Consider the following 27150-nt stretch of genomic DNA (forward strand, 5'->3'; position numbering starts at 1 on the left):
AGAGAAGCAGAGAAAACAAGAAAATGGACACCTAGGTACCTAACACCCAGACACCAAATTTGCTTCCACTCATCACCCCCAGAAACAACCACTATCCTGCAGATGACATGTATCACCCCAGTGTCTTCGTAATTTTGCTATGTACGAACCCATAAATAATATATAGGTAGCAGCCTACTATGTTTAAGGAATTATACCGTGTCTCTCTTTCTAGATCTCTAACTTGCTTTTGAGACGTAACATTATGTTTGTGAGATTGATCTCTGGTGTTAAATTCGTTTTTTTTCAGATTTGTCCATGCGCAACTTTCTGAGGTGTTATGGATTCTTCTCCAAAGTGCTATCAAATTACCACATCCACAAACAGTGAATGAGAAGTCCTGGCTCCACCCCGTAACTTCGCTACCCTCTGGCTGTGAAGTCTTAGTCCGCTAATGCCACTAATTCTCAGGGCATCTTCTTCCTGGCTCTGAAAAGATATTTTTGGTTCTCATTGCCCCATGTTCCTACCCTACCAAACTAGCCTACAAACTAAAGGGATCTCTCGGGAGTAGTTTTCAACTCAAGAGCTTCTAGATTTTTGTGTTTAAAGCCATCAATCAAAAACCAGTATCACCAGGTAAAAATATCCAGACGTTAATAGGATATAAAAGTAGAGGGTGAAACGCACATCAGAGGGCCTTTTTCTGTTCACATTCATCCAGGGGTCCACTTCCACCAGACCACTTGCCTTTAAAACTAAAGAGCGATAACGGGAGCCCAGTGAGGGGACACAGAAGGAAGAGGAGATGAAAAGGTTGGGAGACGACAGCTGAAGGCATGGCAGTGACACCACGTGCTCTTCCTTCAGTGTCTTCTCTTGCTGTCGAGGCCCCCACGAGAGAGTGTGAGCACATCTTCATTTAAATAAAGAAATATCTTCCAACCATAAGGATTCATAAATATTGGGGTAGTGAACTGCAGGGGTTAAGGTTTTAAGCTATGAATCTTAACTTTCAGCTTTCAAGAAAATCTCTACCTCAGCCAGGACTCAAGATGATTTCTCAGCTCTCCTCTTTTTACTTCTCAATGAAGTCATAACCAGTGACCATAAGAAGGCAGGTAATGTACGAAATACTTGCATTCCGTACATGGTGGGCAAGTGAGGCTTCAGAGAGGAGATGATGCCTCAGTAATGTTCTGTAGGATGAATGTGTATTTGTGCCCAGAGAAAAGGGGAGAGAGATGGGCAGACAGCGATCCAGGCAGTGGGATCTACATTTAAGGGGTCCTCCAGGAGGTTCCAGGGGGAGTTTTACCCAAACTCCTCTTAATTTAAAAAGATTTTTTCTAACTTTTGTTTCTGAACAGATTAATGACATTAAAAAAAATCCCAATTATCCGAAGAAACTCTTCTTCTTCCTTATTTTCAAGTACCATCTGAGAATAGGGGGCATGGTTTCATCTGTGGGTTTTCCATCCCACTTAGTGATGGGTGGGCAGAAAAAGTTTAAGAAACGTGGACAAGGGTAGCATGGTCCAAAGTGTGTTTTGTGGTAGGTTAGGAGTGCGGAGCTGAGGCCAGGGGGCTGGGCTCGCTCGCTTACCAGTTGCATGTCTCAGTAACTGCTCTGTGCCTTCGTTCCTCATGATACTTACAGGGCTGTTGTGAGGGTTACATAAATTAAAACATGTAAAGCACTTAGAATGGTGACCGGCACATAGTATGTTCCATTAAACTCTTAGAAACATTATTATTACTTGAAAACGGGGTGTTGTGATTGAATAAAGGTGGGATGATGTGTGAAACAGAATTCTTTACTTCAAGACTTTCAAGAGCCTCCTGTAGGCTAATGTGCCTTGTGACCCTCCAAAGGGAAATTCAATGTATTGTACAGTGTTGCCCAAAGTAACTTCATCATGGGATTCTTTTCTTGGGGAGAAATGTATGAGATTAGTCAACACATTTTTGGACACCCTGCTCTGGAGGACAGAACTAGAAAGTGGGAGCGCAGCTGCCTTCTGGTGGCCACCTTGCTAAACCAGCTCTGGAGCTGGTTCCCTGGGTCTCGGGCACTCTACCTCTGCTAGCGTAAGTCAGTCAAACCCACCTGGAACCAAGGTAGTGTTTCACCATTCGAGATGCCTTTTAGGAAGGCAAGGAAATTTGGGCGAGGGCGATCAATAGGACAGCATTTCCGCTGCCTGCCAGGACATCAGCCCTTCCAGGCCCTTAGGGTGAAGCAAATGCCACACAGTCACTGTTAAAAACCAACTTGAGTTCTGCCTCTGCCACCTCCTAACTGAGTGACCCTGGACATCTTCACAGCAAAGATAGTAAAATACCTTGCTTCCTGGGCTGTCATAAGGATCAAATGAGATAACACAAGTGAAGAAACTCTCCAACTACTTGGCACCATAAAACCTTAGTAAATGAGCGTTGCCATCAGCAGCAGTGCTGTCACTGCTGTCGCCACCAGAATGTTCCTCATTAATATCCAACTTAACAATCTCTTACCAGGCCTTTTTCCACTTTATACTGCTATTGTAGCCAGATTTTAAAATATATTTCTTTTACCTTACCTGTTAGAATGTAAACTCTTTGAAAGCAAGAACCAAATCTAATCTTTTCCCTCTCTTCAGCCACAAAATTTACAATCCAAGACTACTATGAAGACTCGTAGAAACTTGCCGACCCATATCAGCAACTTGGGGCTGGCCCACAAGTTGACTTGGAGTCCCCCATGGGTGTAACCCGAGAGTAACCTGCCTGCCCTTCGACCCTGTGTCATTCGTTGCACTCCCCGGAATCCCATCCTCAGGGCCAGTCAGGTCCCTTTCCCCTCCTCGCCTGCCCCACTCACCCACAATGGAGAGGATGACCACCACGAAGTCGAAGATGTTCCAGCCAATGGTGAAGTAGTAGTGCCTCAAGGCAAACATTTTGAGCACACACTCACAGGTGAAGAAGATGACAAAGACCAGGTTAATCCAGTAGAGAATGTTCTCCATCTGCTTGCTCTGCGTATCTGTCTCCACCATCATTGTCACCATGTTAAGGCAGATGAGCATCATGATAACAATGTCAAAGGCTTGTTGAGTGACAAAATCAAAGATGATACCTTGGATTTTGTTCTGGGTGGAGAGGGAGGGAGGAAGACAGAAAAGGCTTCATGAAAACCTTCCCCAGCAGACTGTGGGAGCTGCCATCCTGTTAATGGAAGTTCTCTTTGCTTTCTTTGCTGGAATACTGGCCAGCTCTCTGCTGCTGCTCTAGCAGGATATCAGGAGCATGGACAAAGACCAACGTCAACATTCCCTCACCAAGAGTTTTCTAAAATTGCCACTCTTCTCTTTGTGTCTGTGCCATCACACGTTTCTGGGTGTCTTCCTACCTCTCCAGCTGCTCCATTTTAGTCTCATTTGCCAGCCATTTCTTCTCTTAATCTCTTCTTCCTCCCTTGGAGAGCTCACCTACCATCTATTCTTACTGCTCACATATTATCTAGGCACTTCAGTTTCCCAAGTGTTTTCTTCTCCAGCCCGTATCTTTCCTCTGAACTCCTGGGTTGCTTGCTTGGTATCACTCCTGGATGACTCATAAGCATCTACAAGCTCAACAGGTCCAAAGCAGAGCTACCTCCTTTCCTCTGCCCCTCTCCCAACTTGCTCTTCTCTCACCGCAATTACTTATCCAGTCTCTAAGCCAGAAATCTGAGGGTCATTCCTGCTCTTCCCTCTCCCTCATCCCCCATCTAATCCACTGCAGGTCCTGTGGATTCTTCCTCGAATTCATCCACTTCATTCCATTTCTGCTGCCCTCCTCTAACTAAGCCACCATCATCTTCCCTTTTGGGCTTCTAGAAGGGTCTCCTGACTGGTCTTCCTGCTTCCTCTCTTGCCCTCATCCAATGCAGTCTCCACACAGGAGCAAGTGTGATTATTTAAAAACATAAATGGATCCCATCACTCTCCTACTTAAAATCTCTCACTAGTTTCTCATTGGACTTGCAACAAAGTTCCTGTGGTTAACCTGACTTCAAAATGCCTTTCACAGTCTGATCCTGCTCACCTCACACCCCCTCCTCTGGTTCATCACCACCTGGCCACACTAGTGTTTCCTGCTTTTAGGGCCTCATTTGCTTTTCCGGGATTCCTTTCCCCAGCATTTTGGCTCCGTCTCATCCACTCAAATAGACCCGCCGTAGTGAGGCTTCTCCCACGACTCTGTTAAAGGAGACCCCCCCCAGCCCAGGGCTCCATTATTTTCTGTCATGGCCCTTCAGTTAATTTTTTTCTCACAACACTCTGCATTTAATTAAATTAATTTATTTATTTGATGCGGATCATTTTGAAAGTCTTTATTGAATTTGTTACAATATTGCTTCTGGGTTTTTTTTTATGTTTCTGGTTTTTGGGCTGCGAGGCATGTGGGATCTTAGCTCCCCGACCAGGGATTGAACCCGCAACCCCTGCATTGGAAGGTGAAGTCTTAACCACTGGACCGCCAGGGAAGTCCCTGCATTTTATAATAACTGTTCACTTATTTATTATCTATATCCGCACTACACTGTAAGCTCCATGATTGTGTTGTCTAAATTTGTTCATCACTTTTTGCCTAGTGCCTGGTACACAGTAGGAGATCTGTAACTATTTGCGGAATAAGTCTTTATTAATGCTTCCTACCACACTGAGCGTTTATATTTTAATGTGGAAGAAAATACGCTCAGGTTCCCACGTGCAAAGTACTGAACAGAACTTTAGAAATGGCAATCCTCTTGCATTCCCTCTGATCACATTTCTATCAAAGTGGAAACTATCATCAAGGAAATATAAAAAATGTTCTCTTTCTTAAGATCTCCCTGATATTTTAGATACCTAGGCACTTGAGCTCATGCTTATTTTGAGGATTACTTAACTTGGTGGTTTTCAAACTGTTCCACAAAGCCCTAGGGTTTCCTCTCCCTCAGAAGTTGGTGAGGGGGGTATGCCAGGAACAGGGCGTGTGGGGTTGTCAGGAAAATGGTCTGGGACTCCCACTCTTGATTCAAACAAAGTAGCTTCACTTTCATTTTTATAAATTAGGTTGCCAGGTAAGCTTTTAAGAGATCTGCTGTGGTGGTGTTGTTGTTTTAAATAAAAAGTTACTTTATTTATTTATTTATTTTTGGCCATGCCGCACGGCTTGTGGGATCTTAGTTTCCCAACCATGGATCGAACCCGGGGCCCCGGCAGTGGTAGCACGGAGTCCTAACTACTGGACCGCCAGGGAATTCCCTAAAAAGTTACTTTAAATAAAAGTTACAGAAAAAGGAGCTTTGAGCGTGGCTTTTGGGGGTCATGTCCCACTCAGCGGGATGTATGGCTTCAGGAGCACAGCGTCTCCTTCTCTGAAGCAAGAGAACCACCACCAACACAGGGTCAAGCAGAATCCCAGTCTCCAAATCTGTTTTACAAAAGGCTCAGTTCAAGGGGGGAAATCAGGCCACAGACTCTCCTAGCTTCACCCTCTCCTGCTCCCACAGATAACCAGAAAGAGGCATTAGCTTAGCTTTCAGGCACATCCTTGCAAAAGACTTACTTGTTAAGCAGAGAGCTGAGAAAATAATGACCAAATCCTATCTTGTACTGGTAGGAAAGAGATCAGCTTTCATTTCACTTTCCTTTGTTAAGTTTTAGTGGGTCTCTTAAAACATCACTCTACCAGGGTCACAGCCAATGTGGTCAACATGCCGATTCTCTGCTGCTGCCCCAGGATGCCTCAGAGGAAAGGTCAGGTGCAAATGCAAAAGCCATCCCATAGCTTAACCCCTGTTCTTCTGCCATCTTCCTCAGATCTTCTGCCGTCTTCCTCAGATCCCTGCTTGCGGGATCTTAGTTCCCCGACCGGGGATTGAACCCGGGCCCTCGGCAGTGAAAGCACAGAGTCCTAACCACTGGATGGCCAGCGAATTCCCTTCCTCAGATCTTTTGGATGGGACAGCGAGGAGAGGATTGGAGGGCACAGGCCGCCCATCATCTGCCCCTTTCCTCCCTCTGCAGTAACTCTAGCCGTGTCTTTTTCCATATGGGGCCTCACTCTGCCCTGGGCCCGCACAATGCACTCACCAGGGGGCGGGGGATGGGTTTCTGTGGTTTCTTTGAGCCCAGCTTTTTCATGGCATTGTAGTACTTCTTCTGTTCTTCGGTCATGAAGATGTCTTGACCTCCAAAGTAAAGGAGGGAAAAAGAGAACGTGCAATTACAACTGGCTTTCACATGCTACAGGTTTGGACCTAAGGTGCAACCCTGAGAACCGAGGGGGATCAACCCCCTTTACTTTCCAGAGGTCAGTTTAGCTAATGGTTGTCCCAGAGTGAGGTAGACCTGGGACAACTAGTCTAATTCGAAGAGATACCTTTGTTTTCAGCTTGGGATTTCTGAGACCTGCTAGGGGCTAGGAAGGAAAGAAGGAAGGAAATGGACTAACAGACCCCCAGGGAAGGATAAACTTGAGAGCCATGACTCTAAACACATCTTCATAAATTCTGGGGGGCCTGCTTTCCTGACACAATTCTCAAAAAAGCATTTTAAAATGAAAGGATTTTCAAGTCCTGGCTAATGGCCCATTTATTTCTGACAATATTAAAAATTTAGAAATCTTGGTGGGAGCAAACAATTTGGGAAGTTCCTTGGAGTTTGTTGGGACAGGCTTGATTTATAAAATGGATGACAAGAGTAATCTTATTTGCTTTGGAAAAATTGTTAACGATCTGGGACAAGTAAAGGAAGTGAGCTTTCCAAGGTTGATCTCTCAAATCCCAATGTGCTAGTGGTACCAGGGATTAACATAGATAATGACAAGTCGAGACAATTTCTACTTCTCACTCAAGCTATTCATCTGCTGCTTTCCTTTTCAGCTGTCACTAGACCCTCTCTGACCCTACCTCCCTCTGGTGGGAGGCCAAACCTAGTAAAAAGCCTCAGGAATTGCTAGTAAATTTGGTACTAGTAAATTGCTAGTTTGGTCTAGTAAATGTGGTAAACCGCACACTGCAAAATCCAGCAGAACAGAACGAGCTGGTTGGGACTAATGTACAGTGGGGCCAGTGCCACAGTGAGGTGATGATACGGATTTTAGAGAAAGAGAGGCATTTCTCTCTAGAGAGAGGGACAGAAGTGCCTCTCATCTGGGTTGACCTCCGGCCACGGGCAATGTGGGGAGGAGACCTATCTTTTTCTTTTGTTGATTGAAGTTATCAATGATGACACCAATGAACAGGTTCAGGGTGAAGAAGGAGCCGAAGATGATGAAGATGACAAAGTAGATGTACATGTAGATGTTGTCCTCATACTTAGGCTGCTCATCAGGCTGTCAAAGGACAGGAGAAAAAAAAAAAGAGAGTCAGCTCCTAGCTTGGGGGTCAGGTGGGGGATTCCGACATGCCAAGGCCGTCAGCCCCGCTGACCGCTTGAGCTGCTGAGCCAGCTGGGGTAGGGGAGCCCTAGGTTCTCTCTGCCTGTCTCCTTCTCCACACTGGCAGGTCCTGCCCTGAGAAGGCATTATGCCTTCCATGACGTATGTGAAGAATATGCAAATCGTGAGGCGAGGGGGGAGGGGAGGGCTGTCTGCTAGGAGCCACACTCATTTCAAATCAGCACTGAAGAGCAGACAGCTCCATGAGGGCCAGGTGAAAACCAACAGCCTCACCATCTGGAGCCACTGTAAGAGAGTGATGACTCCCTGAGAGGAGGAAAGTGATCTGTAATCAGTGAGACAGGCAAAACATGTTCTAACCCTCTCTCTCTTTCTTGATGAGCTCCACCATGCTGCTTGCTTTCTAACCATTTAAGAAGGTTGTGGTTTCACCAGGTATAACCTTACCTTTCGGGAATCTACAGCTGCATACATGATGTCCATCCAGCCTTTGAAGGTTGCCTGGCAAACAGAGTCAGTCATTAGACTGTGCCTGTGAGGGGGTGCGTGGGAGTCTGGGCAGGGTCCCAAAGGCAGGCTTAGGTTCAGCGAGAACACAAGTCAGGGAGTTTGGGCGCAGCCTCACGTGGACACAGAATTTTCTGTTTGTTAATACAGGTCCCAGGGGAGCTTTGTCTAAGTCACTGAATATAACATCAAAGATTGGCAGAGAAACATGTTGACGGTGGTAACTGGATCAATACTTTTACAAAAGGTCTTTAAAATGGGTCTGAGAAGGTCGCCTAAAGCTAGGGCAAACTCATATTTTTGAGTGGCAGGAATCTACTGAGTTTACTTAGAACTTACCCCTCCATGAAGGAGTCATTTTTTAAAAAGGTGTTAAACAAGCAATGGGGGGGGGGGAGGGTCTGAAAAATTAATAGTTGCATTAAAAAAAAACAAGGTCAGAACTTTCCCCCTAAGACACACGTTTAGCCTATGGTAGTGGCCACATTGGCTTCATCCTAGGCAGCCCCTTCCCAATTCTCCCACTATACCTAACCTGATTTTGGAAACTAATACGGATAACCAGTTTAACAGTCTCCATGTTTTCCTTTCGTTCTATGTTTTACCTACTCAACCAGATTCTAAGTTTTTTCAGGGCCTGGGCAGTTCTTTATTCATCTGATGGCCCTGGTACTGCCCAAGCACAGTGCCTTGCATGTGGTGGGGACTCAATACAATGTTTGGCTGGCTGATGTGCACTGGTTTCCTGGAGCTGCTCCAATTTAGGTTCAATCTGTGGGTCCAATTTCTTGAACTGGGAGAGAACAGCTAAAGAGCTCTGGAGTGGGATAAACCACTGCTCATCCCATTAATTCCTAAAAGCTAACAGTAAGTGCTTACTATACGCAAGGCCGAGTTGAGAGCTTCACCTGCATTATCACATTTAATACTCCCAACAACTCTATGACATAGGGAAAGTTGTAATAGTAACAAAGAAACATAATAGCAAATACCATTAATTAAGCACTGCTATGTGCCAGGCATTGTGCTAAGAAATGTTAATAAATTATCATGAATCCTCTTAACTACCATGCAAGGTATTATTACTCAAATTTAACAGATGAAGAAATAGACTCAGAGAGGTTTAGTAATTTGTCCAAGGTTACATATCCAATAAATACCAGAGTGTGTGGCTCAAACCTACATCTGTTTGAGTCCAAAGACTAGGAGCTTTCATTGTACTCTACTGTCTTGTCAAACACTCTAAAAAATCGACCAGACAGAAAGAGAAAACTAGACGTGATGGAATGCTTCATTGTTTACTGTGATACATTAACTTGAGACCTTTCTCTGGGGTTGAGCAGACATGAGTAGCGGCATCATAGCACCGTCATATTGTCATATTTAGTTAACTCTAGTGTAGCTGTTACGTGGGATTGCTCTGCTCCATCAATTTTTTTTTTTTTTTTTTGGTCTATGCACTTACCTACTTTATTTTTTCTTTCTCTTTAACTACATACTCTGTCATGGAGAGAGATGGTGATCTCTCTGCAACTTTATTATGCTGCAGGAATCCTTATTTGTTGCTAAGCAGAACTCTGCTTCTGAGCACAGTGACAGATTCCCTTGGCTGAGGTTTTGGAGATGTCAGAGTACTCAGGAAAGGTGTCTCCCTGGAACTGGTTTGGGAAATGACATTGTCCTCTGACTTATTAACAGCAATCCTGATTCTGGACGCAGGGTTGAGAAGGAACCAAATGAGAGTTCTGCTAGCCTTCTGGATTTCATAGGACTGAAAACAATCCTTACCACTTGAAGAAGCGCCAGATATCCTGCCCCGACGTTGTCAAAGTTGATCTTCACGTTCTTCCATCTGATTTCTGTATTGTTCCCCTCCATGAGCTTTTCACACTCAGTTTTATTGTTGACATCTTCAATTTCAAATCGGATTTCAGAAGACTCATTAAAGCAGTAGTGGTACTTTCCGGCAAACAGGTTAACTCCCATGATGCTGAAAATCAGCCAGAAGATGAGACACACCAGCAGCACATTCATGATGGAGGGGATGGCGCCCACCAAGGCATTCACCACCACCTGCATTTGGAAGGGGGAGGTTGCTGAGTGTCGGCAAGAAGTACAGGAACGCATACTCTTGATTTCCAGGAGGGGAATGACACTTTGTGGCTTGTTCTGACTATGGAAACATTATGTTCCCTTTGGAATTAGGGATCCATAAGCAGGACCAAAATTTTGTATATCTATGAAATATATTTTGAGGAATTCTAAAAATTACATATTTATTTCATTGAACACAAATTCCCCTGCCCAAGTTGACCTAGGTCACTCTCCTAGGCACCAACCTCGGACCGAAAAAATTATTTCATTGTCTAGTGTCCCTTCTCATCAACTCATAAAATATGCCCCCCATGGGAAAATCTGAGTGACTTCAAGCTCACTAGTTGCCTTTCGACAGACATTCCCCCTCTGCAAAGCAAGATGAGATTGTTCAAAATCACAGAGAACTACCCTGTGGGGTTAGCAGTGAATCACTCAACGGTACATAAAGTCTCTTTTATGACTGTGCAAGGCCAGTTATCTTATTTCAGGCAAGAGCTGAGCATGCATTTTTTGCAGGCTCAAGAAAAAAAAAAAAAAAGCTATATTCCCTCTACCAAACAGTATAAAATAAAATCTGAACAGTTGTGTTTTCCATGCAAGATTCATTATTCTTCTTCAGGCTTTTTTTTCTGACTTTGCAGGCTTCTAGATCTGAGTCGCCCTCTGCTTGGCTAATGCTGGTGTCTCTCTGCTCAATCCGGGGTTTGACTCAACTCTTCACAATGTATTATTAGAAAAAGGAATAATTTGGGGTTTTTTTTGGAGAATTTTGGGTTAGATCGCTGGTCTCAAAACCCAAAAACTGGCATATTGTTAAAAATCACTGACTACAGTAAGCTCGGGAGTGAAAAAAAGCAAAGGGAAAGGAGCTCCCTCAGAAATCAAAGTTTCTGTGTTGTCTTTGATTTTGCTTCACACTGTAGACGAGAATAGCTAGACAACACTTCCACTGTGGCAGCAGTTTTCACTAGAAGAGTTCAAAGTGCTTTACAAAAATAGCGTTTCAGGTGGTGGGGCAGAAAACAAAGCTGGTGTTCATTTCTTCCCTGATTCTCACTTGCTGTTGTCTTAAGCAGGACTGCTAAGGCCCAGAAAGGTGACCCTAAAATGGGAAGCATGTGTCTTCCTTTTTCTAGTATCCTAGGAGGATAAGTGGAGTTAAAATAAAGACCCTGGATAGAAACAAAGTCTTCTAATGTTTTGTTAGAAGGAGGTGACAAGTATCACCACCTTCTTCCATCCGCTTTTCAGTGCAGGGAAGAGACAGGACACGCTGCCAACCAGCACAGCATGGAAACGGCCAAAAGGGCCGTGCTGTAGAAGGAACACCAGGGGGCAGCTCTGGGCTCTAATTTGAGCCCGATTTGGGATCAGGTTTTCCTTATCTTCTGTTTTTGCCTTAGATTGTAATGTCGCTCATTGGAACACGTGGCTGAGAAGAGCTGTCTGTCCTGTCCTATATAAAAAAGGCAACGATATTCTGCTAAGGAGTCACTCTCCCTTAGATTAAAATATTAGTTTTGTGTTTCTCCAATTCATGTATCAAGGCCTTTAAATTGAGAGGCAGTTATTTCTTAATTCTTAGACCAAGAAATCTCTTCTAGATGTAATAGCTCTGTCATTGGTATAAAATAATTATACTTCCATTGTTCATTACTTTGAGCAAGGAAAGCCAGAATACCTGCAATCTGGGAACTCCCCAATGTTATTGTGGAGAATGATATTCATATTCATTCATTTATGTTACCAAATGTGTCAGGTGATCAGATATGAATTTTACCTCCTCTTTCTACAGTTGCTTACCCTTTGATGGGAGTACTTCAAGGCAATGAAATGTGCAAAAGAATAGGCAAAAGGAAGATGACCCACAAATGGAATAATTTATTTCTCAAAAGTTAAGAGAGTAGGTTATGTAAAGTTTCAGAAGCTCAAGTCTACGTGACAGCATTTTGCAGCAGAGCTCAGGTGAGACAGCGTGACCTTCTATTAGACCATCACAAGTGTGCAATACAGAAGTTCGCCCCAAAAGATTTGAAACCTAGAAATCTTGCTTTTTATATCAATTCAGAATATACCTCCTCTAGGAATTCTTCTGACTGCCTTAACCTAGTCTAACCTGTCCTACATAGTGTCTATGTGTTACAGTTAAATATGGGGCAATATTTCCAGCAGGGAAGAATAATTAGCTAATTGACTAAGAAATCTCTTTGCACTTTTAAACTCATAGATATGCTTAAAGGAATCAGTACACAAAAGTATTTACTGGGCCTCGTTCTCTGATATATATGACATAAAAATCCTGTAAAATCCAATGTACTTGTAAGATGTAAATGTACTTTCACTTATAATGAAATGTACTTTCATTATAACCAAAGAAAAACTTCTTAGCTTCATTTCATGAATAAAACAGTAAACAGCTGATGAACTTTACTAATAATTCTTCCTTGTTGTGAACATTAGCTAATATTCTCAGCAACCAAAGAGCAAGAAACCATGCTTTCTTATTTTGAACTCTTACACTGTAGACATATATATAAATGATAATTTAAGTTTCCATGGATAGTTACATAATAAAGTGGATCTCCTCTTCTGCTCCCTAATAACTCAAGTTATTCTGTGTCACCTTTAATTATGATGAAATTCATTATTGTTAAAAATTAGGTATAGAAATATTACTCAAAGCTAGGATCTAGCAACCTATAAAGTTACTTATTGCAATGGAAGTTTATATTTAGCAGTTGATAGAAATCTCATTTGATGAAAAAATTCCAATGGGTACTAATTCTTTCAGCATTTTTGTCTTCTCTATAATGCCTAGAACATTATTGCTCATTAAATACTATAAAATCTGTCAAATAGCTTTTAATATCTGGCAGAGGGAACATGGCTTTAATGGACAACTATATACTGACAACAAAAATGCATGCATGTTTCACAGCATTACTATTCTGTACCCTCAAAAATTTAACAGCACAGCAAAATCCTTAAATGAAGATTACTATGGAGGAGAGAAAAGCAAAGAAGTACATTAAGCATTCCTTTGCCGACAGCATGAGTGTTTCAGTGTTCTGGTCTTTGGTTTGAGGAAGAGACTGAAGTCAGTGTCCCAGGACAGGCTAGGGCCTTATGTTCCCTCTCAAGCGAAGGTCTGAACCTCTCACCAGAGCAGCACAGTGACAGTTGAGCCCATCTGCATTGATGTTCATAAAGATGTCTTGTTTAAAATTTTCTAAGGGGATAATCGCTTAGATTATGCAAGTGTTGGCACACACAAGGACCCAAACCAAGAAATGAAAAACACGGCCCTGCAGAAGAGTAACGTTCAAGTAAAACGTAGGTCCCTAATTCTGTTTATTATTGGGGCAAATTCACTCCTCCCTTCTTGCAGTTATTCTTGCACAGAAGGGCTGGGGGACTGCAGGAAAGGAATGGGTCCTGAGTTTTCACCTCCGGTCCAACAAGAAGTGGCCGTGCTGTTGCTGACTGGAGCCAACCAAAGGAGGTGACATCCTTTACCAGAGCTTCCCTTACTGAATGTTTACTGTTTGAAAGCCCGGCTTTGGGTTCAAACGTGTTCCTGCCCTCATTATCTCATTTGAAAAAACCTTTACTAATGCTTTTCAAATAAAACTGTCTGCTCTTCTGGTCACCCATTCCAGGCCTCTGGGCTCCTCAACCACTTGAAAGTTGACAAGTAAAAGTGTTGAGGAAATGGAAACTGCAAGTCCCGGAAAGGTGAGGAAAGAAGGAGGAGCTAAAGGGAAGAGGTGTGGCCACCAGAAGCACTCCTGTGTTGGGACAATTCACGGAATTTCCTCGTGAGCCAACTGGCGGCAGCTGGTCAGGGAGGACTGCCTCTGCCACAGGTTGGGACTGGCAGTGATGGGCACCGAGATGGAGAAAGTCAGTAGCAGTGGCAGTTGGGCATCTTTTTTTGGGCTTTCTTTGGGTATTACCAGTCTCCTTTTAGGAGTTCCAGGACCCCTCCTGGGGCATGTGGAGGATCACAGGCTACTGAGTTTAGGTACAATGTTGCAATTATCGTCTTCAGTTTTCAGTCACCAAAACGGATTATCAACTTTATAACAAAACTAGTATGACTTATTTAAAAAATTTAACTAACCCTTTCTGAAAAAAGTGGGAAGGTGGGAGAGGAGGGAAGAGCATTTTAATCCTGTTTTCAGTGACACCATGGCCCCCTAAAACACTGAGCCCTCTGCAATATCCTCTCTTTCCCCTTACATTTAGCTCGAGCATAACAATGACCTGATTGCACACATTCTGAAACCTCTTATCTGTGGGAGAAAGACTTAGAATCCCAAGTTTTGTTTCTTAAATTAAAATAAATTTATGCTGCTGTGGAACTGACCTTCCTGCAGATGGTTTCAGGTGGGTTGCAGAAAGCTTATATTTAGTAAACCAAACTGTGACTGTGCTACAGGAGAAATGCAAATTTCTTGCAGAAAGCATTTGTCTGGATAAACTAAAATAATAAAATTCCCAAGTCCCAGTGAAATTTTCATCTTCCTGTACAGATGTGGGTGGCTTCACGAAACAGCGGCCAGGAACCCACAGATGGGGACTGATGACCCAGCACTGTCCTGGTACCTAGTTTCTCTGAGCAGTCTTGCTTCACGTGGGCTACCACAACAGTTTAATTTTTATTCCTACATTCTGATATCTGCACGTTTAAAAACGCATCCTCTGGTTTGCTCTCCTGCATGTATTCAACATCTGAATTAAAATGAGTTTTCTTGGTCTCGTTAAGTATAACAGACCTCTCTGATTACCAAAGGACAACCATTACCACCAAAAGCCAGTGGTCCATTTGATTTTACGGACTTGCATGTGTGTGTGTGTGTGTGTGTGCACGCTCGCGCACGCACATGTGCACACACACACACAATTTTTTTAAACCAAGAGAGACAGCAAAAAGGCACCAAAAGAGGGAGCCTTATTTCTATAGTTGGCAGGGTGACAGCACCTTGCACTGTTTGGATTTGGGTGGAGTTATCTATCGCCAACGCAGGAATAGCAGGTGTTGAGAAATTTCAGGAGAACTAGCTGATAGTCATCTAGCATCGTACCCGGTTGTTATTTTGACAGTGTTAGGACAGGGGACCGTATAGCGTGGGCAGAGGGGTAGGGGGGTGAGGAGGAAAGCTTTGCTATCAGACAGAGGCTGCCAGTCCTTACGGGACTGGGCTGAGAACAACAAGGTGCAATAAGAGGAATCAGAACAGAAAGAAAAGCATTTCTTTTCCCGGGACCATGCCAAATTCCGCTCCGTCCCCAATTCCAGGCCTGCCATCCCGTCTTCAAGCCCCTTCTCGGCCGCTTTCTCAGCGACTCCAAGGCCGCAGTCCCCACCTGGCTGACGCCCCTACACTGCACTCTCCCTGCCTGCGGCCTCTGCTTTTCAGTGGGTCTGTGGGTGACAATTCCCCTTCTTTGCACCTGGTGATTCTCCCTATTAAATCAACAGCCCAGAAAGCCGCCCCAAGGGCTACAGGTAAGCCAGGCCAGATGAGAATAGCCAATGTTAACATGTTCTGCGATGGCATGTCGTTGGGGGTGGGGCCGGTATTAATGTGATGAGGCAGCTAAACGCGACTGCCCTTGGGGCAGGTGCGGGGGAGAAAGAGTGGAGGATCAAATCAGCAGCTGCATCCAGAGTTCGTGTGTGAATGATCTTTCCACCACGTGATCAGTTCTAGCATGCTTAGACAGTTTCCACTGGCATGCAGAAGGATCAGCTGCTCTTGGTATCTTACCCTCATCCCTTCAAATCGTGATAAGGCTCTTAAGGGTCTCAAAGCTCTTAGGGTCCTAAGGGACTTTATGGCACCTAGTTCCGAGTAGCCCAGGGCATTAGCTATAAGGCTGACTAAAGAGACCTACACGGAAACAGAAGAGAAAAACAAAAACAAAAAAAGGAAACAAAAGAAAAAAAAAAAAAAGAAAAACAGAGGTTCCAGAATGTTAGAATAAAGCCCCTAGCACTGATTATACAGATTGGGCCTCCCCCCCCCCACCCCAGGAAGAGGAAGTGGGTAACACCAGCTGCCTACTTCAACTTGGACTCAAACGACCTGGAAGGAAAGGTGGTTGAGAGGCAGAAGAAAAAACACAAAGGGAAGAGAACGCGGAGAGAGGGCAGTAGAACAGACATACAAGTTGGCAAAGGGAAGAGGCTGAAGGGAGAGGGAGAATGAGGAAGTTCCATTGGAAGGAGAGAAGCCTGAACAGATGACAAAAACCTTACCCTCGCCCTTTATAGTCTCTGCAGGTCCCAGAAGTTCCCATTAAATTAAGCCAGACAAATTTAATGGTACCTATGGAAAAGAATACAGATAAATACACACACTCCACACAGGCTGCCCCCTCCTCAGCTCATTCACCATGGATTTCCAACAGGGACAAACTCTCTTACTCCTGGTTGACAAGAAACCATTGGTTTGAGAATTGGATGCGTTACTACATCAACAAGGAAACGTATTCAGTAAGTACCACAGCTGACTTCGCAGTTCCCAACAAGAAAAGGACCAAAAGAAGAAACTTCTTGATGGAGGTTTGGCTCCATGGGAACTCACTTAAGTGATTCTATCTCTCACTTTTAACCGCAACAATCCTTCCATCTTTTAACTGTAACCATGACTCCTTCATGGCCACGAGAGCTTGGGTGGGTCTGGACAACTGAATCCATATTTTCCCTTATAATTCCCATTCTTTCTCTCCAGAACAGCCCCAAAAGAACTGGCCTCAGGTCTGTCCTTTCCAGGACAATCTTCTATTACTCTCATCATCAGAATAACAGATGGAAGGGTTCTTGGAATAATTTTTTATTTATAGATGAGGAAATTGAGACCCATACACAAGAATTTGCCCGGTGTCACACTGGCAGTTCTGGAGCCAGGATTAAAGGCTCACATGCCTGATTCCCAGGCCAGAGCTCTTTCTCCCATGGATAGGTCACCTCCCTCACTGGCAGGTTGGATGACAAAATCTCAGTAGAGGATTACGGTATCTGAACAATTTGGGGTTGAATATGTTGCCATGCTGGGGAGAAGTAGTCTGGTCTCTAGGCCTAGAGTCACGGTCAAATTCTTCCCTGCTCTTCCACCAGCAAACTCACCTTATTCTACCAGAGCTCTCGGAACAGTTACCACGCCAACCCTTAACTATACCTAGGGCTGCCTGGGCCTAACCGGAGAGAGATATGTAGCTCTTCAGGGGGCACCAGACCTGAAATACCTTTAGTTAGAATGTTTGGGCTCTGGCTTTCTTAGAGCAGTCTTTCCTTTATATTGCACCACAAATTCTGGGATCGGTTAAGATGTTTCCATCAACAATTCTTAAATTCCCTCTACTGGGAAGTGGTGATTACAGATCGGCTTGGCCTAAACTGGTATTTTAAAGCAACAATACATAACTTAGTTTCATTTGTTGCTTTTTATCTCTAGCTGAGGGATTTACTTCTTTGATTCTGTATCTCTGAACTGTAAACAACAAAAAAAAGTTGCTTTAAATGAAGATATTTATAATTAAGCAGCAGGCTGGCAGGGGTAGAAGTAGCAGGTCAATGACCTAGTGAAGGTCACGGATGACAGGCTCAAAGGTTTCAGTTTTTAAAAGGGTTGTGAACCTTCAACTATGCCTGTCCTCAGAACCCATTAGTGTAGGTCTCTTCTCTAGAGTCCTGGGCAGTATCCAAAGCAAATCTGGAATTAAATGCTGCCCTAAGGCTGACTAAAGAGACCTACATGAGTAGGTCTCATGCTCTTTGAAGGGTAGATGGCTCAGAGTTCAATTTCTGTTCAAAACAAGGGCCTCAAAATCCTTATCTAGAACACAGTAGTACCAACCAATCATTTTCCCTCCATCCATCATTAACAGTAAGACTCTACATGGAGGTGTCTTTTGCTTCTATTGCCAAGTGCAGCCAACTCTTAACCCCAAAGAATCTACAGGTATATCTGAAGGTAAGTGACCTCAACCAAATACATGAGTTCAAAATACCTGAGTCAACTTCATCCTGTGAAACTATGCCAGGTAAAGACTGCAAAAAACTAAGTTTCATACAAGACAAGACAACCCAAGTTCTTCTCGGGGCGGGGGGCGGTGCGTAATTTATCTGATAATAAATAGGCCTACCTAAAGTGGGGGGAAGGGTGGAGGAGGTACAGATGCCAATTCAGAGGCTGGCTCTAAACGGTGCTGAGAGATAGTCTGCCGCTCAACTCATCGATCTGGCCAAGATCACCCAAGACAGGATCAGCAAGCATCCTATCTGGGTTATTCCTAAACAGTTAGGGGCAATTTTATAATCTGCTGAGTCTCCATGTTAAACTCTCACTGGACATAATCAGAACATGGTTTAGAGTTAAGGAAAGAATCAAACCTGAAAAAAAAAAAAAAAGGAGTTGAGGGGAAGTCAAAATCCAGGGTATCTGTGGCTTCAGGCATTGAAAAAAAGGGAGAGACACTGGGTGGCTTTTTCAAAATGATGTGAACATTTGCAAATGGAGAATGGTTTCAGTAGTCTGAATTCAGGATGAGGTGAATGGTCTCTGCAAGTTCCCATCCCTGGAACCGATATGCTGGCTAATCTCCGGATCTGATGTGGTAAACCTCCCTGGGAAAAGATGACAAAATTCTTTTCCAGGACAAGATCTCCAGTGCAGCCAAGGACCTGGGCAAAAGAAAATGTTGTCTCTGTTTGGGAATTCACCTGGCTTATAAACACAGAGAGTTAACCTTGGAAGTTGTCTAGATCATCCCCATGATTCTAAAAGGTACTCTGAGCAGCTATAAAGGGCAACAAGGAAGAATGAAAATCCATTAGGGAAACAAACATGGTGATGAATAACAGATTCAGACATCAAGTCACCGGTGGATGAAATGGGAGGAAGAGAGTCTCAGAGATGCTGCAAAATTAGGACCTAAAATTTACACCTGCTGGATGTTCTCAAATGCCAAAGGCACTAGACACTTTGTCCAAAAGGACAGCAAAAACTGACAGTTCCACGTGTCCAAGTGTCAGTCTAAGCCTATTCTCCACCCACAACTCAAAAGTGGCAAACAGTGCAGCCACGGCATGGACTGGGGCCCCCCCCATCCCCACCCCCACCCCCACCACCAGCACACTCTGCTTCACACTGGTTATTTGTGTACGTGTCCCATCTTTTCAGTCCTTTGAGAGAAGTGACCTTGTCTTCTACTCTCTGTGTCCCCCCACAATACCTGGCAGGAGGCTTTGTGTTGCGGATGCTCGATAGACATGAGACGTGAAGAATAAATGCACTGCTCTGTCCCAGAGAAAACAGAAGGAAGGTCCTGGGAAAGCCCTGTTCCTGGAATGGTGGATTTCCACAGCCTGGAATCAGGTCAGAGTGGCCCAGCAAGCCAGTGTGAGCTTCCCAGGGGCCGGGACTATGCCTGCCTGTCCCGTGACTCCCTATGGCTTCTGGGACAATTCCACACGGAGAATGGTATTTCATTTATGTCTGTCTACTAGTCACTGGTCCAGAGGTAGTCTCAGGAGCCAGTGTCAGGTCTCATGGCAATGTAAGAATCCAGCAATTCCCCAAAGCTAGGGGGATTTAAGGATTATTGTCAGTTGGCTACACGCCTTTCTCATGTTTTTTGTTTCCCTGCCACCTAGTATAAAAAGTACTAAAAATATTTGCTAAATAAATAAATGGTGACATGCAGAATCGTTAATGCTTTTAGCAGCTTATTTGGGTACCAGAGGAATGTGGGATACTTGACTGAGACTCACAAACTCTGGGGTTGCCCACCCCAGGGGGAAGAGGAATAGAGTAGTAGAGGTTAGGGTGAACAGGAGGCAGGTCATGGTAGGGAAGATTGTTCTGAATCACAGCTTTCCTAGGGCTGCTGGAAGTGTGGTAGTGGATGTATCTATCCGAGTTCTTGGAAGGTCCAGAAGATGAGGGGCTTCTAGGATTCCCACGGGCGTCCCACCTGATTCTAAGTGGTCCTGAGGAGTTACAGTGAAATGAAGACTCCAGAGCACTTGCCCTGTTCTGTAGAAAGAAAGCTGGCCCCGTGTCACTTTAGTTCTCTGGGCCTTATCCCAAGCCCATTCTTTAGCTCCTAGAACTCAAGCTTTCCATCTGTGGGAGGTAGAGTCCCTTCCATCCAAGGCTGCTGAAACCTCTGGCTAGGAGCCTCTCTTGCTGGCAACTCTGGGGCGATACGTCTCCGGTTCATTTGGACGGCAGCCAGTGACCTCCTTGCTTCATTTAGGGATCTTCCCAAAGGCTTGCTTTTTGAAATGGGGAATGTAGATAGGAGCATAGTGACAGCTCTTGGAAGGAGTCATTAAACCACGGAAGTTGCAGGTGCTGTGTTGGGAAAGGAGCCCATTAACAGAGCAGAACGCCAGGTGCCTGTTACTTCCTTGCTGCTCTATGCTAGATCCCGGAGGCACTCTACACGTAGTTCACCATATAGCCAATGAAACCCATATTCTAAATGTATCAACCCAGCCACCAAACACTCCACTTTCTTGGCACTTCTCAGCCCTCAGAAGGAAGTGAAGTTTCCATAGGCCCTGCTCCTGAAATTCCCATCCATTCCCATTCAAATGCTGATTTGACTGAAAGAAAAAAAGCTTTAGTGATTAGACAGAATAAGAAACACTCATCGTGGTTAGAAAACCCAGTAAGGAACAAGTCGTGGTGGGGTGAGAAACAGTTTCAGGTGATGCAGCTTCCACCCTGAAAAATAACATGGCAGGTGAAGGCCACTGAGCTGTGGCGATGGTCTCAAAACCTGGAGGAAAAAGGATTTTTTAAGAGTTTGATCACCTCTGTGGAAATGGCAATGTGTGGGAAGAGGGGGGGGTTTGTTTCGGGGTAAACTCGTCCTCTCCCTGACAGTCTGACTTGTTCAGATGAGTCTGGTATGAAGACTTGAGGTGGATGGGGGTGTCCACGGGGACGGTCAGCAAGAGAGTCTACTTAGATCCCACCACCACCTCCATCCCAGCAGCACCCACCTCGTCCTCTAAGCCCTCTCCTGGCAGCAGGAGGAGGACATCACACTGGTTTGGGGACAGAATCTTCCTGTTCCCAGCCTAATAACAAGGCTCTGACACCAGTGATTCTTCCCAATCCTAATCTCTCAAACTTCTAGGCCAAACCACCAGAGTAAAGAGCTGCTGAGTTAGTCCCTGGAGCAAATGTAGGACTTCAGAGTCCCTTCCCAGAGATACGATCTGAGTGCTCCATCTACATCTTGCCCTACACCCTGGGCCCCAGGCAACTCCAGCCCTTAGAGGAAGGACAGTCCCTGTTTTTGCTTTCCTGCTGGCATGGGTGGGAAGTAGAAAGCAGGACACGTACAGCCACGATGAGGAAGTCCAGCCAGCACCAGGCATTGGTGAAGAACTTGACGAAGCCATAGGCTATCCACTTGAGCAACATCTCCAGGATGAAGATATAGGTGAAGACTTTGTCAGCGTACTCCAGGATGGTACGAATGCTCTTTCTCTGCTCAATGTAGATGTCCTCGAAGGCCTGGAAGAGAGGCAGCAGCGGCCTATAGTGCCTAAAGGGAAACAAGCAACACGGAGGTACTGCCCCCCTCGGCAGCCCTCCCACCTGCGGTGGCCCGTCATCAGCTCCCTGTCTCTTTCGCTCTATCCCTTGCTACACATGGCTTTTCTCTTTAAAAAAGTGTTCTTGAGATGTAAGTCACATACCTCACAATTCAGCTATTTAAAGTGTACGATGCAATAGCTATTAATACAATTCAGAGTCGTACATCCATCACCACAATTTTAGAATATTTTCATTACCCCCCAAAGAAACCCCACACCTCTAGCTGTCACCCTCTAGTCTCCCGATCTCCCCCTAGTCCTGGCAACCACTCATCTATTTTCTATCTCCACAGATCTACTCCTTCTGGACATTTCGTATAAATGGAATCATATAACATGCAGTCCTTTGCGACTGGCTTCTTTAACTTAGAATAATATTTTCAAAGTTCATCCATATCGCAGCACCCCTCAGCACTTCATTTTTCTTTTTATTGATGAATAATGTTCCAGTTATGGCTATACCAACATTTTGTTTATCCTTCATCAGTTGATGGACATTTGTGTTGTTTTCACTTTTTGGCTATTGTGAATAATGCTGCTATGAACATTTGTGTACAAGTTTTCATGTGGACATGTTTTTATGCCCCTTGGGTATATACCTAGGAGTGGAACGGCTGGGTCATTGGTAACTCAAGTTTAATTTTTTTGAGGAATTGCCAAACTGTTTTCCAAAGAGGCCGGACCAGTTTACATTCCCACCAGCAGTATATGAGGGGTCCAATTTCTCCACATCCTTGTTGACACTTTATATATTTATAGGACAAAAATTTTTCTCCCTTCAGCCCCTGACACCACAGGTACAGGTGGAGAGTTCCAGGACTGCAAGACACTGGGTGAAGAGAATCTCAACACTCCTTTCTTTCTCTGGAACTCCCAAATGAGGGGATGAGCCTTTGTCATGTGAAGGTCTGAGCACTTGTGCGTGCAGGGGGATGGACTGCAGAAGCTCTGTGCTGGGGGGAGGGAATCCCTGAAGCATGAAAAAAAAAAACTGGAAGTGGACAAAGGGTCCTGTGCCCTGCGGTGGAGGAGCCTGATCTGAACAGTTCCAGAAGGAAGGACAGAGTCAGGCTGCCCGCAGACTCTTCTTCCAAAATGCAGGCACACAGACATCCAGGTTCACTGCTGGGCAGTGGGGACAGAAATCACGGGTCCACAGTCCTCAGGGTCTGGTACAAATAAATCCTCTCCGCTCAGTGGAAAAGCTATAGCTTCCACGTCACGTTTCCCCTTAGCTCCACCTGTAGAAATCCATCCTAGAACCCAACATATGTGAGCTGTCTGAGACTGATCACCCTGTCACTGGGGGCTCTGATCCCCCTCTGAAATCTCCTCACAATCACATTCTAGTCTTTTCTTGGACATTTTAGCTGTGGCTTCACTTGACTTGAGTCTCACGCCTACTACTGCGCAGGGTCTTCATGTCCTGAGCCCAGACTACCCCGTTTTATTCACCTTTGATAAATAAAGACTGTCACAGGTGGCGGTAAAGAAAGTTCAATACATTTGTTTCACTGCTGCTTCTACTCTTTTTCGTAGAGACGGGGGAAGAGAAGAATCAAAGGGTGAGGCATGTCCTCTCTTATTTTAGGTTTTCATTGACTAGATTTGAAGAATAATGATGACAGCAATAATAAAAGACCTTCCTCCATCCCTGGCCTGAGTCTGATCCTCCGTTTCTCAAGGGCAGGGCCTGCGCTGTCATCTTGGGGCCTCCACAGCGCCTCAGGAGGTGCTGAGTGAATGCCTGTTGGTGCAATAAATGGCCCGGGGGCAGGCAGGGTGGTCTGGCTCCCCTTCACTAGGGATGGAGGCTTTTTTGCCTCCTGCGCTAGTCCTGATGCTTTCCTGCATTCCTCACCACCCCCCACTCCCCACTGCTTCATGCTCGGGCTCTTCTTCACCACATGTCACTTCCTGTCTCGGCTTCTCCTATTCTCCTACCTCACAAGTCAGAGAGACTTCTCAAGTCACTGGGGGATCTTTAACACTAAATCTGGGTCTTCTCTCTTGTTATTTTTTGCTTCCAGATTAGGCTCTAATTCCACACCTACATGAATGTGCCCACCTTCTTTAAAAGCATTTCAAAATCCAGCATTCTTTACTTCTCCCTTAATTAAAAGAAGGAAAATGTGTGGTGTCTCTAGTCTCTGCTGTCTTCGAATCTACTCAACTAGGAAGCAGCTCCCTCACAGCAGACCCTGTCCAGATCTCCTCAGTTATAATCCTGCTAAAAAATGAAAGCAAACACCAAGATAATTAGTCCTAGTAGGGGAGGAACCTGTGTGTTCAGTGCCCTGTGTGCCTCACTGATTAATGAGAAGCACTTACAACCACGTAAATATAAATGACCTTTGTACCAGAGATCTGACTCTTAATATCTGCTAAGGCCATGGGTTCTCCAAGTCCAGCAGCGTATGAGGGGAGAGGGGGTGGAGGGGTACCACCTCCCTCCTATCTTGGGTAACTGAAAAGTCAAGAACTAGTGATTCAGGGTATTAGGCGAGAAAGGGAAGCTCATTTTAGGAAGTTGTTTTGAATGGGGCAAACTAAGCAGTGAAGATACTTGGTAATCTGTATTCTCTTCCTGATGAAAAGGGGGTCCTAGGCTTCAGAGGGATCGTGCTGAGTCTAAAGATGAAGATTTGGACAAGTTTGAATCCTAATCCCAAAGGCTCAAAACACCAGCTCGAAGCACTTTAGTAGATCATTATTCTTGGGTCTACAGTCAAGCTGTGTTCTCAGAGAAACTGGGCTTGGGCCCATCCAGTCTTCCCTGCTCTACCCCTTCCCCAGCCAATCCCCCATGGTTCTTTCCCCCGGACCTCACCAGGGCGCCACTGCTGAGCAGAATCATGAAGATGATGAAGGTCTCAAACCAATTGTGCTCTACAATGAGAAAGCAGGTTTTCCGCAGGATCCACCAAGACTTGCCCAGCCCTTCCTCAATGTTGACCTGGCAGCACTTGAATCTCTGGACACAACCTGGCACCAGAGGGAGAGGCAGGTCAGACTGTGGGACGTGCCCCGCCCAGATGTGCCCTCTCCTCCTTCTCCCAGGCCCCACCAGGTGCTGCCCCACCACACAGCCAGGAGTTCAGTGGCTGAATCGGAAGGTCTGACTCAGAAGTGGAGAGGGTGGCAGGGCTGAGGCCACGCTGCCAGGCTACCAGGGCAAGGCCCTCTGGCATTGGGAAGATGTCCTATAAAGAAGCAGTGAGAGGGAGGAGAAAAGGGTAGTCAGGAGGCAGACACAGCCATGACAGAATAGGCCTTTCTAGTGGAAGTTCTGGGCTGATGTCAAGAAAAAAGGACAAAGAAAAGCCTGAGAGTAAAAACTTGTGACAGCTAAGAATCAAATAGGGAAAACAGTATCAACCTCCCTCAAAATGATGAGGCGGGGAACAAAGTTCCTGAAGATAGCCACTGAGCCCCCCTCCCCAGCCAACCAGTGACCCTGGCAGAAATGTGTCTGTGAGCAGTGCAAGTGCTACATGCCATCCCCTCTCCTGGCCCCCTTTCACCTTCTGTGAAACAGGCATCTGGATCCAAGTATTCCTCAGGCTGTTCCACAGGGACTTCTTCTACTTCTGGTTTGATATCAATGGTGCTGCCTTCAGAGGAGCTAGTGTCATCCAGTTTCTAGATACACAAGGAAAAGGGAGAGAAGCAACACTGCAGCACCATGTCCACCCTACACTGACTACGCTACCTTGGTACAGATGATGTACTGGCTACAATTCTTGTTACAAATCCATGATCATCCAGTTCATCACAGGCAAACGATTACCACAGCACCCTCAAAACTTCTGTCAGGATGGGGTACAACATTAAAGCCCACTCACAGATGACAGTGATCTACCCTAAGCAGAAGATGGGCTACAGATTGGTCTCAGTAATACAGCTCAGACAGATTAATGGCAGGGAAGTACTTGAGGGTTTTCTCCAGCCTCTGGATCCAGATGATCCAGAAGCAATGGAGACAGATCTGGAAACATCTCAGGAATCTAGGTCATCTAGAATAACAATGCGGGGGGTGGGTAGGGTTGGTTCTCAAAGTTGAGAGTTGGCTCTTCCAGAATCTCTCTGCCAGACCCATAGCTGAACCAATGCCTTGGGGCTGACAGAGCCGTTTGTTCTCACATAGGATCAAGACTCGTTTCTAGGCTAGGACCTTACATCTTTGCTGCCTTCAGGATCCGACTCGCTGCTAACGTCCTCGGTGTTGAGGTTCTCAAAATCAGACTCGCCTACCGCGATGGGCACTCTCACGGTCAGGTTGGGATTGTTGATGAAGGACATGTGGTCCTCATCAATGATGTACTTCTCCACGCTGCTGCCGATGCCGCTGGTTGTGCCATTGCCATTCTTCTGGAAGTCACCGTTCCGGTGGATGTCGGCGCCAGTGTGGTTGGCGATACAGTTGGCCTTCTTTTCGTACAGCTCATCCAGAGGTTTCACTTCATCGGCCTCGCGCTGCTTGAAGTGGGCCTGCATGAAGGCGCGCACTTTCAGTTTGGTCCAAGCCACGCCCTTCTTGATCCGGATTACTGAGATTTGCAGGTTGTTCATTTCCCCATCATCATCTGTGGCTGCCAAGTTGTCAGCACTGAAGGAGCTCAGGAGCAAGGCCAGAAACAGGTTCAGCACCTGTACCAGGAGCATTAGGAAAAAGGAGAGTGAATGTAGAATGGTATTGGGTAAAGGAATCCACTAAACTAGGGTTGCCCACAGACTTATGTGAAAGACTCAAGAGTTTCTATTGTGTATCATTTGACCCACGGAGTGTTTTAAATGTCACTAGGTGGGCATTTTGTTTGGTTTTGGTTGTAATACAAGGAGTTTAGTACCCCTTTTCTTGGTTCTTTTGTAGTGTTATATACATATATATGTACTTCAAAACATACTGCTTTTCTTATAATCCGAGAAAGCAAAGGCTGTATCCATTTTGGGAGAAAATTCCCCAAAAATAAAAACATAAAGGTGGGCATGGATTATTGGGGAGGATCAAAGAATGCACAGATGCCATGTGTTCATGAGCAGCAGATGTCCTGGAGGACCCAGGTGAGAAAAAAATTAGGCTTGGCGAGCCAGACTCTCATACCACAAATCTAGACGGTGGAACTGAAATATATTTGATGTCACCCTATTTTAAGAATTAATTTTCTTTGTTTTCCTAACATTTATCAAAATTAAGTAGCTCTAGCAAGACAGTGATGGTGACTTTTGTGTTCTATCATATATCGAAGTGTCAAGCCATCAGAAACAAACTTTATTTATGTTGTTTTTTCCCCTTATTTCACCACATTGGGCATTAAGTTAATTATTTTTATTAAGACTTACTTTTGAAAAGTGGGAGAGATGTTCACTTCTTGATTTACACTTGGCCCTTACTTTGTCACACTTCTGTAGAAGAGTAAGGAATAGTTTTTCGGTGGAGATAATCATATGTGCAGAGTGGGAGAAATGGAAACAATATATGAACTATATGTATCAGGGTTACTGCGGCCATTTGCAGAATTACA

At 44.9% G+C, this 27150-nt stretch overlaps 1 protein-coding gene across 9 annotated transcripts in view; it reads right to left on the reverse strand.

Annotated features, from left to right (window-relative positions):
- SCN8A (sodium voltage-gated channel alpha subunit 8) overlaps positions 1 to 27150 on the reverse strand; it is a 121900-nt gene that overhangs the window by 6773 nt on the left and 87977 nt on the right. For 3 of the 9 annotated variants that reach the window (XM_082421282.1, XM_082421283.1, XM_082421279.1), the window contains 10 exons: positions 25805 to 26275; positions 25150 to 25267; positions 24456 to 24610; positions 21369 to 21542; positions 15774 to 15896; positions 9691 to 9975; positions 7843 to 7896; positions 7192 to 7329; positions 6087 to 6191; positions 2843 to 3113 (listed from right to left, as the gene is read on the reverse strand). In XM_082421282.1, coding sequence (XP_082277408.1) covers positions 2843 to 3113; positions 6087 to 6191; positions 7192 to 7329; positions 7843 to 7896; positions 9691 to 9975; positions 15774 to 15896; positions 21369 to 21542; positions 24456 to 24610; positions 25150 to 25267; positions 25805 to 26275 — 1894 coding nt within the window. Of the gene's footprint in view, positions 1 to 2842; positions 3114 to 6086; positions 6192 to 7191; positions 7330 to 7842; positions 7897 to 9690; positions 9976 to 15773; positions 15897 to 21368; positions 21543 to 24455; positions 24611 to 25149; positions 25268 to 25804; positions 26276 to 26968; positions 27032 to 27150 lie in introns of all 9 variants that reach the window. The other 6 variants (XM_082421276.1, XM_082421277.1, XM_082421284.1 and 3 more) reach the window with 4 other exon arrangements.

Source organism: Balaenoptera physalus, assembly GCF_965194825.1.
Source record: "Balaenoptera physalus genome assembly, chromosome: 13".
NCBI lineage: Eukaryota > Metazoa > Chordata > Mammalia > Artiodactyla > Balaenopteridae > Balaenoptera > Balaenoptera physalus.